The sequence below is a fragment of the Nesoenas mayeri genome, assembly GCF_963082525.1.
Source record: "Nesoenas mayeri genome assembly, chromosome: Z".
Classification (NCBI taxonomy): domain Eukaryota; kingdom Metazoa; phylum Chordata; class Aves; order Columbiformes; family Columbidae; genus Nesoenas; species Nesoenas mayeri.
In genome coordinates, this window is record NC_137542.1 from 21,651,523 (window position 1) to 21,669,999 (window position 18,477).

Genomic DNA, 18,477 nt, shown 5'->3' on the forward strand with positions numbered 1-18,477 from the left:
ATAACATAACTTCTGACAAAGCATAGTAATGTACAGCAATATCAATGTAGTGAATTAACACTCACTTCATAATTGTTTAACACTCCATATTCTTAGTGAAAAAGAAAATGCTTTTCTAATAGAAGATGCACATCTTGGAAACAGACTAATATTTGCACTAAAAAAAAGTTATGTGTGTATATATATATATGGCACATGCTTTCATGCAGTCACCCAGTGAACAACCCAAGAAACAAGATCCATCTCATAGTGCTGCACAGTCTTCATCAGTTTCAACACAATAATTTCAAATTGCATGACTGAACTCCTTCCTTCAGCTGGAAGATGCTCACATTGCAGCGCTTCTCATTTAGAATCTAAAGTCACTGGGAACTTCGGGTTTTATATTTGTTATAACAAACTGATTTTTTATAACAAATTCATTTTATAGATATTAAAATTCAGGGATCTTTTTTACAATTATGTGAAGCAATTTTCAAAATCTGTACATCAAGTGTGTAACTCACAGGAAAAAATAACAGCCTCTCTTCCTATTCCTTAGTAAGTGCCTCTTATTAAATTAATAAGCCTCTTGCCTTCAGAAACAGAAAAGCCTATGAAGGGCAGCTGTGATCTAAAGAACTATGTGATCATATACATCTTTAGATATATTTTTTTTAACAACACACTTGATCTACCTGAAATTTTGTATGTAGTCCCCGTGCACGGTACAAGGAATGAACTAAAAAACACACTCATCGGCGTTTTTGCAAATACAATGGTATAACAAGCTCCTAGCCAAACACTGTGCTGTGCCTTTTCCAAGCTCCAAAGGGAAACAACTCCTGATACAGAATCTAGCCTGCTTTTCAAAATTCCTTCTCTCTCAATGCAGACAACCATCCACGTAATAGGTTTATACAATTAAAAATTGCTTCCCTTTGTTACAAACTTCCAAACACAGAAAAAAAGAGTGGTTTTAGGACAAACCAACATTTCTGCCCAGCGTCCTGAATAATGAGGAAGAACTGCTAAAGTGAGACACATCAGTGCATATTTGAAGATAGCATACATAAGAATATGACAGCTGTCCAAAGTTAAGATTTAATTACAAGATATTATAAAAGAATTTCAGGTGTTCTTATAAAAACAATCAAACAATTGAATCAATAGTCACCATGCAGTAAGTGAAACTGGAAACACATTCTGCTCCTGTAGACAATGCAAGGATTTTACCTTTGTTAACATTTGGTGGTGTTTTTGTTGAAATAATGGGACCTATTTTTTCGAAATGGGATTTCCAAACCGAACTTCCCAAAGCTATTTTTGCGTTCAAAAAGTCAGCACATGCATGGGAACGGGTGGCAGTTTCTGCATTTCTGATCACAGTAAATGAAGATTTTCTTGGGTAGCAAAGCACTTCCCTTTCTAACTAACCACGGTTGATACAACGTAGAGGTGCAATTTATCTGACATTTCAAAAGGTCACTTCAGAAGTTCAGCAAAAGTTTTCAAAAGTGAGATTTTCAGATAGAACAGACATGACTGTGAGTCATTTATAGATGTTACTTTTCACATTGACTGCATTTACACAATTTTTCCATGTTCTTTGTTATCACTATATAACTAGTTCTCAGACACCAAGACTAATACTACAGCAATGTGAACATGCAGTGGGTGTCCAGCTAGCGCAACACGTGGTTTTTTTTTATTTTTCCCTCCTGCTTTTACCCAGAAACATTGGCAAACTCTAATGACAGCTGTCTAAAATTAGTACAAAAAGATAATTAATTTCTACTTACTCTCCTCTCCACATACGCAGACTCCATAGTTTAACACCAAATGTTTGTAAGAAAGCTGGCTCATCATGCTTGCTGCCTCAAAGAAGGACTTTGAGGAAGGAGAGAGATTGAGAAAGAATAAATATCAATGAAAACAAAACTCAAAAACATTACCTGATTTCTGATAAACTTATTAAAACCATGGGCATTTTTAAAACATTTCAACTTCCATTTCATTGCAAAGACCCGGTATAACATATCTTATATTGTTTGTGGTTGGTTTAGAATTTTTTTTAAACAATTGCTATTCCACGTTCCAGAGAGGTTATCAGTGTCTTTTTCTGCAGGCAGGTGTATCTCCACATTTTAAAAAGAATTTTCCTTTCCATGTCAGGTAAGTAAGTAATGTAAACAGCAGACAAATTCATGATGCACTGTTTAGTTTCCAACTTACTCTTTGATAACACACTATTCAGTTTCCAGCTGTCTTCATTGCATCATACTAAGTTAAAAGACAAGAAGTATTATGCTACTAATCCACTACTGCAAGACCTTACCTAACCTTGTCAGGAAGGTTTCAGATGCTTTTATTTCTTCACTGCTTTTTAAATTCTCTTCAATGGCATCTCCAACTACACTTGCTTATGTACTGATTATTCACCCAACAAAACAAGGTGAAAATTAGCACATTCCTCTTCAAGTGACTATATTTGTACTTCTGTATTCTAATCCTTTTAACAACTGATTTTCACTTAACTTTACAATGCGAATGTATTACTCAGCTTATTGAAGTTAAAATATTGTTTCTTTATAGTCTTCAATTGTCCAGAGTGTATGCCTACATTGCTTATGAATACTAGCTATCCAAAATGTCTTTTCCTTTTTTGCCTATAGGTTTGTCTTAAGTAATTGAAAAGTTCAGTAACCAATAGAGAGGTTCTCTTGGCTTGCTGTAAATACAGCTAGATTGAGTAGGCATTTGATACAATTATCTCATCAAAATAATCAATAAACAGCCATATAAAGTTATTTTAATATATTAAACATTACCATATCTTGTTAAAAGTCTTAAAAATTAAATTATCACATACACAATCTTGAGCCCAATTACATTACCAGTATCATAGTTTTCGCAGAAAGGCATTTCAGGTTTGCTCGCAGCTTTACTCAAACAGTGAAAAGTCTACGTTAATAGGATGATTCTATATATGGCAAGTGTTTCTCATACATATATACTTCTGATTTGTTATGACTTGGCACAAAAAGTTGATTTTACTGGACAATCAGTACGACTCCAGACCACTGAAGATAGCCTACTAAAAGAAAGTAATTTTCCATAGATGTTGGTACCTCACCTGTCAATAATGAATTTACTGGTAAAGGCAATTCTGTGGCCATAGGACCTCTCCTGTGGTACTTGTATCATACAAAGAAACTGTTCTCTGGCTGTCAGTGGGTAGCTCTGAATTCTCCAACAGACGGTAGGGAGAGGGGAAATAAAGTACATAGGTATCCTTCCCAAAGCCAGTCTCAAATCCACCCTCCCGGTGTCGCAAGGCCAAGAATGAGCTTGGTTCAACACACAACCCTCTACCATATAACAAATACTCATTTATTCTAAGAAAAGTAATGCTCATGGTAGAACAGACGAATGTTATATAGCAGCCAACAATCACACTAACCTCAGAGTAGTTTCTATGTACTTTATCCAGCACCTTTAACAGAACTTCAGTTTGATGGAGCTGGCCATAGTCTCCCACTTCTTTCCTTACACCTTTGAAAATCTTAGTAAACGTGCCCTGTCCGAGACTCTCCTCCTAAAATACAGGAAGGACAGAGATGGCAAAAAATTAGAAATATCTACCTGTTTTGCAAAAGATCTCTTAAACACCCACCCTAAGTAATGTATATGCAAATCTTTACAGCTAGCACACCTCTAGAATTAGACTGAGGGGACAAGGAATCAACTGTATCAGAAACAGCTTGAATCTTAGCTTATTTTTTAGACTCCTCAAGGATCTCAGAAAACAACTTGTTGCAACAAGCAGAGCGGAAGAAATTGCAGTTTTTAAGACATATTCAGACATCTCTAAACGTAAACAACTAATATTGCAGTCAAAAGGACACTTCTTACTTTCAAAACCCCACAATCATTTGTATTAGCAGAAAATTTAAAATAAAATTATTTTCTCTAACAACTCTAAGGCAAGATTACAGAAAAATCTTATAGCTCAGATATGGCTCTTTTAAACATATAATATTTTTTAATTTTTTTTTAACTTCTTGTTTATTAAACCAACCATCTGCAGTGGAAGAAGCAACTAATGGGCTTACGAATATCAAGTCCTCATTCCGGATTTTGTGAAAGACCATCTGGTTGACATTATTGTGTCTCTGTAGCGTGGGTGATGAAGGTACATCAGAAACACTATTGCTTCTGAAGACTAGGAGATTTGATTTATCTGGGAGAAGAAAGAGGGTAGGGAAAAGAAAAACAAACTAAATTTGTAAAATATAAAACTAAGCCAATATTACTTTAGAGGATTATTGAGATCCTGTTAATCCAACAAAAATAAGATATTGCATTGAAATCAGTTTATTTGAAAAGCCACACAGTATTTCATTAACCAAATTCAAAGTCTGATTTTCTTCTGATCAGCAAAAACATTTAGGTTTACTTAGCTATTTCAAGTTTCGTATTTTTGACACACATTCTGAAAATAGTCCTGCTTCCTTTCATATTTCAGCTTCTACTGTATATGTAATAGCAATCAGGCGTGCAAAAAAAGAGGATATAAGTCACCTTCTTTTGTATTATGAAATCATTCTGGTAAAGATGTGCATGTCTTTCTGATGCCCCTTTAGAGCTTTTACATATTTTTGTTCCGGCAATGCTTTAGTGATCCTTATCACCTTAACAGAGTAGGTATTCTTCAAGTGATTTTGAAAAAAGACTTTCCACGAAGTAAAGCAGGTCTGTTAGTATATTTATTCAATTATTTATACTTCTGATGCGTATACATTTCTGTTTGATTTATACAGAAATAAGGTCACAAAATTATTATTTGTAATGTGCATGTGCATTTACTTGTAAAATCTCTTTTCTAAACTTTTGAATCCATTGGATAATTTCAAGCAAATTTGAGAGAGGTAAAAGTGATATCAAACAGTCTATTTCCTCAAGTTTTTGTTTAAACAGAGACTTGGATAGAGACAAAGACTAATTAATATTAACTGTAAGAAGTACTACTTACAATAACCAAAAGTGACAAATGTTATCAGAATTCATAAAGGAGAAAGATCATATGAATACCAAAGATAGGTAAAACCCTTTAATTTAAATTAGAGAAAATGCCACTCCTCACGCGGGAGCTCCATTAGACATGTCTTTTTCAGTGTTAAAGAGAAGCTGAAACCACACTGCAGCCTTAGCATAATTCAGCTAAGATGTCAAGAAATTCACTGGCATTGCTGGTTCCTCTGCTTATGGAACTATCCTACTGAGAAATTATACATTTAGCAGCTCTTTTCTTCTCAAGACATGAAAACACTTGACTGAAGAAATGCTGATGCACACAATCCACTGCAATTAAGAAACCAGTTTTGCTTCTGATCATGAAACTGGCTACCATGATTCTGGAAGACGAACAATAACAAAGTAGAATTTGACAGACACTAGGACTGAAAACTATGAAAAAGAAGATGAACAAAAAGGTCAGTAAAATTAAAAAAAAAAAAACAACCACACAAACAAATGTATCTACGTACACGACAGTCATTTAACATTAACTTATTCTTAAATCTTTAACCCAAAAGTTGGAAACCTTCTGCTTAGAAATAAATCTTTCTCTTACCTTTTGGTTTTGGAGGACAGCACTTGATGAACTGGAATATTATGCTGTCTGAACGGACAGTTTCTGTCTGGTAACAGGTCAACAGATCCTTAAGGTTACCAAAACTTCTCTTGGTTCCACTAAGATTATATTCGCCATTCTCATTCTTTGTAATTAAGCAGTGCTTATAATCAGTGGTATTCTCACGCTGTAGAGATTTTTTACATTAAAAATAAAATTTATCAATATTTAGTATTTAAAAGCTTATCTAAATCTATAGGATTCTATTAATTAAAGAAAGAATGCTTCAGCAAAACACTACCATAGTTTGTTAGTTTACTTTCACTATGTAATACTGATTCTGAGAAAACATGATTGTACTCCCATCACTGGAATTAGCATGCTGATGCTAAGAAAAACAAATGTTACAAAATCTGCAAAGAAGGAGCTGAGAAAACAGATAATGGATGCTAAGAAAAATCTTTCAGAGCTAGTAGTTAAAACTTCTTTGCCTGCATGTGGGGTAACATCAAAACAATTTTATTGGAAGCAATCACCCAAATGCTCATGCTCTGTGTTCTTTTAACAAGCATCTGGAGATCTCAGCTGTAATTCTGTTTTTCTGCTGTCTAGAGTACTGTTCTAAGCAATTAGTTCCTAGCATAGATTTTCAATATGCATTGATTTATTTTTACAATGAATCTTGAAAAAATCCCATTAAATATTTTTAAACAAGAGGAGCTCTTAGTAGTGCTTTCATGGTCCTTCATGTCAATACTGTAGAAAATGTTCCAACAAATTCTGAATCTCAAAAGCCTTCTAACGCTTGCCCAGAAAAAATCAGAACACGGAAAAAACCCAAACAAACTAACCCATGGCTACGTCAGTCAATGGCAGGCTTAACGCACAAGCTCGACTCACAGACTTTGACTCTCCAAGCTTGCTCAGGAACTGATCTCTTAGTCTAAAAAGTTCCCCAGCAAGCATACTTCACTGACATAACGATTTTGTGAAACACCTTAAAATGGCTGTTTACTTCTCTATCTGATGTGTGCATCAGCATTATTTCGTCATTTTCAGAGATGTACCTATCTCTGAGACTACTTTGTGAACTTGCTAGCTTGCTGCAAACCAGCAGGAAAACCCTTGTATTACTTTCCCTAGCTAAAACCCCAAAGGCAGCTCTGTGAATTTAAGAGAAGCCCATCCTTGGAACAAGATCATGCAATTGTTTAACAGCTATATCAAATAGTGTATTGTCACTGACTGCAGTCTCACGGAAGAGAGGTGCATCTGGTTCTTCAGCTGATGAGAACTGCAGGCATTTCAAGGGTGGTTCCCACTCAAGCTGACGCCAGATATCCAGAAGGAGATCTGTGTTACTTAACAGCTGCTAAATAATCTGGCTGGCCCAGCACTGGGGATGGGGACAGGACTCAAACCCAGGACAACCCATAAAGGAGAGACATTCAGATCACCAAGGGCTGTATACTCAAGACTATCTAAGCTCTATTCGTGGAGGGTGCGGGCAGGAGGGATGAAAATCCCACAAAAGAATGCAACTACAAAACCCAAGCCTTAAAAAAAATCCCAAACAACAACAACAACAGAACCCCAACAATTCAACAAAAAAAAAAAACAAACCTCGAAAAGAGCCCATCACCCAAACATTTGCTACAGTCTCAAGAGCCATGTTACCAACCCCAGAATTCTCAAGTTGTCTTCCCTGTCTTGTTCTCCTAGGCATATGGTATGTGTCATTAGCAATTCTTTACCATGCAAGTGTTTTGATGTTTCTCGCAAGATCCTAAAAGATGGACAATCTGATAGAAGTAGCTATGGAATACACACATCAGACAGACATTCTGGAGAGAAAATCCTGAATCATTTACTGAACATCCCATGCTCATTATTGTAACGCAACAAAGACTACACAGGTACTAAGTCAGAATACAAACCTCTATAGCAAAGGTGAGGAAGTATTTTTTAAAATCTTTAGGACTGCAACGAAGAACGTAGAAACCAGTCTGATTACCCGCTTTCTTCAGTTTACTGATAGCAAAGTCCATGCTATAGTAAAAAGAAAATGTTTAATATTGCATAATTTCAAAAACGAGCAACAGAGATTAGCCAATTAGCACTATTATCAGATACCTAATACAACAATTCAAACTCTCCAATTTTTACAGCTTCCTTTAATATTTTCGTCCCTTTATTTTCCAATATTCAGGGTGGCTGCTTATATAGAGAACGGTAAACTAAAAATTCTTAAAACTGAAAACACCACTATTATTTATACAATGAGGAATTTTACAGCCTAAAAAAGTATATTCTCCTAGGCTTATGATACAAACTTTCAGCATCCATTAAAGAAGAAGCTGTAATAAAACTGCCTAATAAACAAGCTAAAATTAGCAAAATACCTGTGTGGGTGGAAAACATGGGTTTGAGAAAGGGCTAACAAGAGAGGGGAGTTGAAATAAAACATGATTTGTTACTACAAAAACCAATTTCCCCTTAAACAACCCTTGCTAACTGACTATTTCTTTCCATCTCTGAGAATGAGGAACAGAATGGCTTGGAAACATCTGGACACATTGTACGTTCTTCTAAACAGCCCTAAATAAAGGTCAATATACAGCACTACTCATTAGTAGAAGAAATATGATTAGAGCTGTATAGGTCTCTAACGCTCTCCTCCTCCATCTCTTCTGAAGGTTATAGCGCCTATCCTCTTTTTGTCATCAGGAAATTCACAGAACTACTCTGTATTAGCTGAGTAGACAGTGCTAGTTTCAGCAACATATCTTGCATCTATCAGTTTTCAAGCTTTCTGTAACTAAAGCAAATATTCATTTTATCCTGACTGAATACTTCACAGAATGTCAGGGATTGGAAGTGACCTCAAAAGATCATCTAGTCCAAACCCCCTGCCAGAGCAGGAGCACCTAGATGAGGCTACACAGGACAGGACAGAATGTGTCCCGGCGGGTTTTCAATGTCTCCAGAGAAGGAGAGTCCACAATCCCTCTGGGCAGCCTGTTCCAGTGTTCTGTCACCATCACCATGAAGAAGTTTCTTCTCAAATTTAAGTGGAACCTCTTGTGTTCCAGTTTATACCCACTGCCCCTTGTCCTATCATTGGTTGTCACACAGAAGAGCCTGGCTTCATCATCCTGACACTCATATTTATAAACATTAATGAGGTCACCCCTCAGTCTCCTCTTCTCCAAGCTAAAGAGCCCCAGCTCCCTCAGCCTTTCCTCATAAGGGAGATGCTCCACTCCCTTCATCATCTTGGTTGCCCTGTGCTGGACCCTCTCCAGCAGTTCCCTGTCCTTCCTGAACTGAGGGGCCCAGAACTGGACACAATATTCCAGATGTGGTCTCACCAGGGCAGAGTAGAGGGGAAGGAGAACCTCTCTCGACCTACTAACCAACCCCCTTCTAATACACCCCAGGATGCCATTGGCCTTCTTGGCCACAAGGGCACAGTGCTGGCTCATTCTTCTAAGCTTCTAGCTTCTGCAAACAATAAGCAATACTATATGAACTATTAAAATAAGTTTTTTAAAAAAAATTCAACAAAGGTACTAAATTCTTCCTAAAAAAAAAAAAGATCCAACAAAGCAAACAAACACAGAGACAGCATTCCTTAAAACAAACAGAATTTCCAATTCATATGGCTAGCAGTTCAATACAGTCCTTGCTCAAATATTGAAGAGAGTGTTACCCAATTTTGCCTTTTTCCCCCTGGACACTCAGTTAATATAACAACTGGAGACTGCAGTATAAACACAAGATCCTCTGTCCATGACACTGTGTGTTGCTGCCATGGTAGTAACTATAATGATGTCACTACTTGTTCTCACTTGAAGAAAACAGAATACTAAGGGAAGAAAATTAAAACCAGAATATTTCCATTTATTTTTTCAATATGTCAAGAAGGCACTGTATTTTGCAAAGTGAAAAATAAGAAGAAAAATCCAAAGCATTTTATGTTACATAAATGTAACAAGTACACATTTCAAGATATCCATTATGGTTCACAATCAGTGTAAGTTCATCTTTCAAAAATAACATCACCTTATTATATTGCTAAAAAAATGCTTACAAAATTGGTCCATGGCAGTTGCTTTGGATATTTTCAAGGACTGATGGTGGAGCTACTTCCTTACATAGATAATGGTGGGCATCCGCAGTTAATCTGTAATATCCATCAATTAATGACACAAAGGAGAGAGCTTCTCTTAATGACTGAAATTCAGCCTCCTGTCAAATTCCAGGGGAGAGTGAGGTGGGAAGTGGGAGGGAGAAATGAGAGAGAAAGAGAAAACAAAACAGAGAATGAAAATTTCAGTTTTTAATAGGCAACATAAAATTCCTGGATATGGTAATGGCATAAAAGATATAAATATATGCATACATTAAATATTGCCAGCCTGTTTTTATCTATAGTTTGTACAGTTCTGCCTTCCTGGTGCCTGCCTGCCTTCCAATACTTGTTAGCAATCTTCAGTGTTCAAAATTAAACCCAATCCGAATCAATCTGCCACAAAAAAATCCCCACCTTACTCTAAATATATGAAACAGAAGATGAATGCTCACAGGAAGGAACATCTGAAAGGGAAAAACTGTGATACACCTCAGCATGGCAGACACCCACTGCTCTGGCATCACAGTGTTATTTTTTTTTCCTAAACAAAAGTCTTCATCTATCAAAGATTTATGGGGCTGCCTTCAAGTACAAAAGAAAAATGTCTAGAAAAGCTCCTGCCTGAAAATTCAGCTAACAGTCAGTGAAAACTGGCATCCTGAGCTGGATCATAGATAGAAACTGACCTTTAACTACTATCAAGAGAGGTGCAATTGATTGAAGAAGGGAGAAGAATAATGTGGTCAAACAAAAATAGGGTGTGGAAAAGGTCTATGCAGAATTTGTTGAACAGGTAAGAGACGGGCAAAAATAAATTAATCTGTAATATATTTATTAGTCCAAATGAAAGAAACTATGTGGGAAAGGCAGGATGTGCAGTTCCAGCTAAAGGGCCTTGGACAGATTATACAGAAGTATGTTTTTTATGAGTGTAAGAAATGATAGCCCAGGCCACTGAGAATGATATCTTGGGTCAGAAAACCGCCCCCATATGTATGATGTGTGATTGTTGGGCTCGAGCGTGTGAATGAGTGGGTCGGAACACTGCCCACAAGATATGCATGGGAACATGACTGAAAACAGTCACGAGTGTGGTGTGTTTAGAATAACTTTTTTTTTGAAAAAACTGTCTAACCTCTTAGTCCTGTATCTGTAAACATATAAATTGAGAACTGTTAATAAAAGAGAGCTCAGCTCTGCCTGGCTTTGCTCTTGCTGCTAACAAGAATTCTGTGCCTGTGCGTCTCTGTCTGCGTCTGTAGGCGTCGTTCCTCATTGCTGCGAAACTAGAGTCTATTTTATGGAACAACCTATATTTTCTTAATATTTTGAAAATTGTGTAAGAACATTAAAGGCTGTCTGTACTTCAAAAGAGCAGTGTTACTCTACCATCTACAGAGTCACACCAGATTTTATTCAGTAGAACAGCCCAAAAGAACAGGCTTTAGTATGTACTACAAAAGTCTGCTCATGACACTGGGGACACACTTAGTGGCTGGACACAATTGCTTTTGATCGTGTGCCAAGTTTGTGCGGAGTCTTCAAACTCCTAATTAAAAGCGGACCTGGAACCAACTATCTTTCTAGTTGTTTCGACATGGTCGGAAAACCCACACAGACCTAGAAAAACAGCCATTTCATTCAATCCATGTGTCCTAAAACTGTACACTGTAAAGTACATTTATATAACGGATTATACTAGCTGTGTAACAAGTTACACTAAATCACAAGTTCTGGTGTGTAAACTGTCCACACACAAATCATAAGCAAAATAGCAGCTACTGTACTTTTTCCTACTCTGCCTTACACTTCAGTAGCTTTTTCGGCCAAGCTCTTAGAAAGTCACTTCTACCCTTAGAAGCATATGCAGTCAAATACTTAACTACAGTTACTGAGAATTTTTTAAAAATAATCCTAATGGATCAAGATTAAGGAAGCCTCCTCCACCGGTCTGAAACACTGTTATGCTCTCAGCACCAAAAATGCACATCACAGATATTCTAGGTACTCTTATGTTTCAATAAAGAGCCTTGAAAAAATTTCTAGTTCTTAATAGGTCATTAATTCTGTGCCACTAATGCAGGAAATGAACGTGAATCACAATTCCACTGAAAGTAAATCATACGCCTTTTTTAAAAAAAGCATTATTAGAAAATAAAACTAGTTAATGCTTATTGAAATATATTTGGAGTATTTAAAAATTATTTTTACAGAAAAGAAGTACATAAGCTGTACACAGCTTTTGCACACACAGACAAGGAAGCTCCCTGGTCACATACATGCCCAAGATGGGGAGCCCTGAAAGCCCACAGACCAATCAGAGATAAAGGAAGAAACAACTTGTATTTGGTTTGTATGGCAGGGTTTTGGCAGGGGGGGGCTACAGGGGCACATTCTGTTAGAAGTTGCTAGAAGCTTCCCCCATGACCAACAGAGCCAGTTCCAGTCAGCTCCAGCAGACATCCATGGCTGGCTAAGGCTGAGCCAGCCCATCAGTGACAGAGGTAGCGCCTCAGTGATAATGTATTTAAGAATGGAAAGAAATGCTGCAGAACAGCAGCTAGAAGACAGGAGTGAGAACATATGAGAGAAGCAACTCTGCAGATACTGAGGTCAGTGGATAAGGAGGGCAGAAGGTGCTCCAGGAGCTGGAGCAGAGATTCCCTCGCAGCCCATGGTGCAGACCATGGTGAGGCTGGCTGATCCCTGCAGCCCATGGAGGTCCATGGGGGAGCAGAGACCCACCCACAGCCCATGGAGGATGCCATGTCAGAGCAGGTGAATGTGTCTGAAGGAGACTGTGACCCTGTGGAGAGATTATGCTGGAGCAGGTTCCTGGCAGGACATGTGAACGATGGGGGACCCACACTGGAGCAGCCTGTTCCTGCAGGACTGAATCCCATGGAAAGGAGATGTAGAAGGGACCCACACTGGAGTGTTCGTGAAGAACTGCAGCCCAAACAAAGGACTTACATTAGAGAAGCTCATGGAGAACTGTCTCCCACGGGGGGGACCCCACACTGGTGCAGAAGAAGGGGCAGCAGAGACAATGCGTGACAGAACTGGCCACAGAGCCCATTCCCCATCGCACTGTGCTGCTCGGGGGGAGGAGGTGAAGAAACTCGGGACTGAAGCTAGCCCAGGAAGAAGGGAGGGATGGGGGGGAAACTATTTTAAGATTTGACTTTTATTTCTCATTACCTTACTCTGATTTGATTGTCAATAAATGAAACTAGTTTCCCTGAGCCGAGTCTATTTTGCTTGTGACAGTAATTGCTCAGTGACCTCCCTGTCCTTATCTTGACCCAAAAGCCTTTCATCGTATATATCTCCCCCTGTCCAGGTGAAGAGAGGGAGTGACCAAGCAGCTTGGTGGGCACCTGGCATCCAGCCAAGGTCAACCCACCACACAACTATGTGACAGTTAAACCTGCTGATAAGCTTGACTCAAGTGCAGTGCTAGAATTCAAGCTGAAACAACTTTTTATGTGCATGTATAAAATAATTTCTCAAGATCTTCTTTAAATAATTTTAAACAGTAAAAGCAGTGATATTAATTTTGTCCCAATACTAATCTTCTGCGTGTCTTCATCCCTTCAGAGCATTTTGAAGGCTTTTTGAACGTGTTGGTCACTGGCAGGTGGCTTACCGTGACAGCATGGAAACACTATGCTCAACAGCTAAAGCTACAGCCTTAGGTTTAAGAATCCACAAAAGAAAAGAATCAATCTGTGTATCAGAAATTACCCTAATCTACAGAAATCAATTTCAGTCCATGCACGGAGTTTTGAATGTAAAAGACCTTTCATGTTTTGATACACTGCTTATACTGCTGAAATGCATTTAGTTTCACCTCATGCTTAATTAAACATGGTCATAGCTTATACAACACTACAAATACTACATCGATCAGTCTGCTCAAAGCAACATCTATTTGAAAAAACAGCAAACAAAGTAAACAGACCAGATTCTTGCTGTCTTGTTTGTGAATGGTGACAATTCTTCTCTCACTGGAGCCTTCTTGGCTTGCTTGTTTAATGCTGACATCAATGATATCAGGAAAATCACAGTATGTTTGTAAATCCTGCAACATATATTGGTTATATAATGTCAGTAGTATAAATAGCAACTAAAAATTTCACCTGCTTTCAGGATTAGAATTCCTACAACTCCAAACTTGTAAGCTAGCAACAAAGAGCATCATAAAACCTTAAGTACACCATTAAAAATAAAGAAAGTAGTTTTGTGTTTATGGAACACAAAGCTAGTGTGGAACATCACTAGGAACATCGATTAAAAAATGCACAAGGATCCAGGAACCATGAACAGAAATATCCCTATATGGGGGGTTTTGTTTGTTTGTTTTTATAGTAGACACTTGTTTGCTCTATAGTATTTTGTAAGAATTAACAATGGAAAATTTTGATTACTCTTTTGAGAGTACCAATCCTAACTACATGGGAAATCCACATATTCCTTTGATAGCAAGTTCAGGTGGTTTTCAATACTATGGTATTCTGTACAACTTCCTTCAGCCTTCCACAAGTCAAATTACAATGTCATATAAATTATACTTGGCTTTGTTTTCAGCAGAACTGCAGGTACTAAGTAATATCCTTAAATAAAGTTAAATTCATCTATCTAAAATTATTCTTCCAAAGCAAATAGATTTTATTCAAGTCAGAATACCTTATTCATATGGCTGCAAGCATATCCTAACACAGGTATAATAATCAAGGCTGTAAGAGTCAGTGGGTATCAGCTAGCCCAGGGGTAACTACTCCTACATTACACAGTCCTAACAATTACATTCAACCCTTTGAAGGCAACTGTGAGGCTGATGTGACCCCTGGTGAAAATGAGTTTGACACCTCTGAGCTAGAATAAATCAACTCCAATGCACTGAAGCCTCTGAAGCTCTATTTGTTCATCTGGTTGTTGGAAATGGGAACTGACAAGACAAACTGCCTCACAATCTACCCCACACATGTCTTTCCTGCCTTTAAAAACATACAAATTTTGTTTCAGTTAAATATCTTAATGAAGATTCATCAGTATAAATTGCTGAAACAAGAGTTAAGATCACATTTACTAGCAGTCTTATTCATTTACTAAGTTTTCATAACCAATTTTATAAACGGTTTTTGTACCAGTGAGAATACATGTGGTCTACACCACATCTCTGTCAGTAAGTGGGATGATAATATTATTAATTGAACTTACAGGCAACTTAAGAGAGGTACAGTGCTGATACATAACAACCATGAATGAGGTAACTGTACCTAACATGAACCTACAAATATTCTAACACCACACTTAAAAAAATCTCGGTAATTTTTTCATTTTTTAAAAAATTTTTTGCTAAGTATAATTAAAAAAAAAAAGGCATTTTTACAAATGATTGTAACATACTGTAAAAATACAACCTTTTGTACTTTGGTCTTGACTGCTATATATTATGCATCAAAACTACCAAATTAATGGATTTTGGAAAGCTGACACGTTTTGGAAAACTGACCCTTTGCCTTTCATTTTACCTTTGGAAAATTCCCACACTCTCAATATACACTGCTAAGAGTTGTATCGGATGCAGGTAAATTCAACAAAATGAATAGTCATGCTGGGAAATCATGCACACAAGAAATAATACTGACAAGTAAAAATGCAACATGATTACTAGCACCTATTGGAACTATTTAGCACCTAATTCCTCAATGAAGAGTATATGGACTCTGCAGTCACAGAAATGTCACTTAAAATTTGCTAGCTTAGACAATGGTAGGAGTCTAACAGCAGGAGGATTTGAGGAAGTTGTGCATTTTACTTATACCTGTGAGGAGTGCTATTACTTTTCTCCATCGACTTCTTCACAGTAATGAAGGTCCAACACTGAATTTTTCATTTGTCAAGCACAGAAGTATTACATATTCAAGTACTGACATTCTTCTAATGCTTCAATAAAAAACCTAATTTTAAAATCCTGCACAGTTTAAGTCAATACATTTCCATGAGCCTCAGCCATAACGAAGTTGTATTATCACTGTGAAGTAAAATTTCCCTACCATAAATACCAGAGGTAAATCAGAACTTCGAACATAAGCTAATCATTGTGTTACATGACAAACTGAAAAATTATTAAAATAATAACAGATATTACCTGCTCTGCCAGCGTCTCACAGTCTTTAAGTTTTCCCCTTGAGCACTGAATTCCACCATTTCCAGTTATTACTATGGTTGCAAAACTTTCTTCTCCAGAAGGACCTCCACCAGGTTCTTTTACTTCAAAAACCTCTGAATAGAAGGCAGACTGAAGGGTTTCCAGATTTATAAGATACTTAAGTTTCAAGTTTCTGGCAGTAGCTTTGCATTGGCCAAACTGTTGGATAAATTTGCGGAACCTGTATCTTATTCTTTTTCGCGTCAAAATGTGGTAGTCTTGGATTTTTGCTCGCACACATTTAGGCAAAAACATTTTGTAGCTGCGAATACATAACCAGAAAAAAAAAAAAGTATTAATTTTATCCATTAAATCCAGAAAAGGTAATTAGTTTTGTGCTAAACAAGCAAATATTAAAATATATTTTATTCTAAAGGTAATGTTATTCTTTAAACTGTAGGATAACAAGGACTCTTTCTTCAATCTGTAGTCTGTTTTTTACAAATACAGTCCTTTCTCTTCTTCCATTTTCCATCTTTTCCCCTCACTCGCTTTCAACACACATGACATAACACATTTTCCACAAATCCCAACCTGTCTGTTCCAGTCATCACTGAAATTTTAAGGCAAAGCAGAAGTTACACAGTTGCTTTACTTGGTGTGGAAGTTGGAAAGAGGATACTGCACAGATAGAGGCAACTACATGGATAGAAGACAGATTTCCTGGCTGAAAATACAGGTGGTAGAATACAACACAGTAGTTGGCTGTCACTGAAGTTCCCATATCACTGTCCATATTCTACCAAGGGGCAAAAAAGTAGTTTGTCACCTGCAATCACCTGGCCAGTTCATCGTCTCATTCTGTTATTTACTCCTACCTCTAGGTTTCATTAAAAGGCAAAAATCAAGCATTAAGTATGGAGCAAGGAGAGAACTAACTTAGCTGGAGTGAGAAACTGATTAGGTTGATAAACCGAAGTGCACTGACAAACTAAAGCAAGTTTAGTTGGGATCTGCCCAGGATGGTTAAATGCCTGGAGCACATGACGTGACAAGAGTAGGCATAAGGGAGCTTGCTTTGCTCAGTCTGGAGAAAAGAGGGTTCAAGTAGGGTGTTCTACTAATTGTCTTCAACTAACAGATGGTCATGGAGAAGAGTGAATTAGACTCTTCTCAGACATGCACAGTGAAGGACAAGAGGCAACAGACACAGATCACAGAGGAGACTGATCAGATCCAGAGAAAATCTTCCTCAGTGAGGGTGACCCTATACCAGACAAAGCTGCTACGAGTATGGTGGAATCTCCATCCCGGGACGTTTTCAGAACTTGACTGGATGAGGCCGTAAGTAACTTCATTTAATTTTGAAGCTGATCCTGATCTGAACGGGGTGTTGGATATGATGACTTCTAGGGACCTCCCAACGCAAATTAGTGCTGATATCCTTTCCCACATGACCATGACTAGCTGCTGCCTTATCTCTCATTAACAAAATCAAATACATGAACTCAAAAACATGAATAGCCATCATGATACAAGCTTTCTACTAATTTCTAGTTTACACTATAGGTAAGTTTATGGAATCATTATGCTACAATAAATGAACTGTCAAGAGCTGAACATTTTCTCCAAGACACTAACATGCAAAAATATTTGTTTCAGATATCAGACAGGTGCAATACAATTATGAAGTATCGAGTCACCTGACTGAATTGTAAATAGCCAGAGGGGTTTGGTCCTTTTCTTTGGCCACTCTCATCATATCCAGAACAGCCATTCCAAGGCATTCTTCTTGTGTTTCATGAGTAACAGGCATCTGTACCCATCCATCCAAAAAATCATCTCGCCACTGTGAAAGAAGAATGCCAGAAAAAAAGTTAAAACTGTAGCACTCCTGTTCATCAACTAATGTTTTTTGGAGTGTGTGGGTTTTTTGTTTATTTGTTCGGTGTTCTTTGTTCACTTGCTTGTTTTTAACACTGCGTTCTTCTGAGTGAATCCCTTTGTTGTCCACAAAAAGCTGCACATGTTTGTAAAGGGATACCAGCTAGCATCATGCTTTTCAAACTATTGCCATTTCAAATCTCGAAAAGGTCTGTATGGGGAGGATGTTATTCTGCACTGTGTCAGTCCAAAATGAAAGCTGCAGTGCAAGACTTCCCACGTGGTAGTCACACTAGAAAGGAGCTAGACACTCTCACTGCTCTCCCCACAACTGCCATTTGAGTTTCATCTCTCCAAATACAAAATATGTCATGGAATTTAATTTTTATTTTAACTGGGCTTCAAGCTGTCAGAGAAGCCTACACTGTTACTATCAGAAGACATGAAAATGAATAAATACTAAAAACCTTTACCAATCTGCATTAATAATGAAGCAGATCATACCTGTGCAAATAGGTAAGACATGACAGTATCATCAAGAACAGGGCTTTCTGAACCTCGAAGAATGCCATATCGATATGCTCTGTTGGTGCCATTGCAATACCAGTGGGGAAAATAAAATCTGTTAGGAAATATTTAAGCAAACGTCAATAAACAGATATTTTAGCTTACCAATACCAGACATAA

The 18,477-nt window shown here is 37.5% G+C and overlaps 1 protein-coding gene across 15 annotated transcripts in view; it reads right to left on the minus strand.

Moving 5' to 3' along the window:
- The window catches only part of JAK2 (Janus kinase 2), a 93,342-nt gene that overhangs the window by 20,906 nt on the left and 53,959 nt on the right, over window positions 1-18,477 (minus strand). For all 15 annotated transcript variants that reach the window (XM_080362708.1, XM_080362702.1, XM_080362705.1 and 12 more), the window contains 10 exons: window positions 18,295-18,412; window positions 17,610-17,755; window positions 15,907-16,228; window positions 13,714-13,833; window positions 9,708-9,865; window positions 7,552-7,663; window positions 5,615-5,801; window positions 4,095-4,222; window positions 3,443-3,577; window positions 1,782-1,869 (listed from right to left, as the gene is read on the minus strand). In XM_080362708.1, coding sequence (XP_080218834.1) covers window positions 1,782-1,869; window positions 3,443-3,577; window positions 4,095-4,222; window positions 5,615-5,801; window positions 7,552-7,663; window positions 9,708-9,865; window positions 13,714-13,833; window positions 15,907-16,228; window positions 17,610-17,755; window positions 18,295-18,412 — 1,514 coding nt within the window. The remainder of the gene's footprint in view (window positions 1-1,781; window positions 1,870-3,442; window positions 3,578-4,094; window positions 4,223-5,614; window positions 5,802-7,551; window positions 7,664-9,707; window positions 9,866-13,713; window positions 13,834-15,906; window positions 16,229-17,609; window positions 17,756-18,294; window positions 18,413-18,477) is intronic.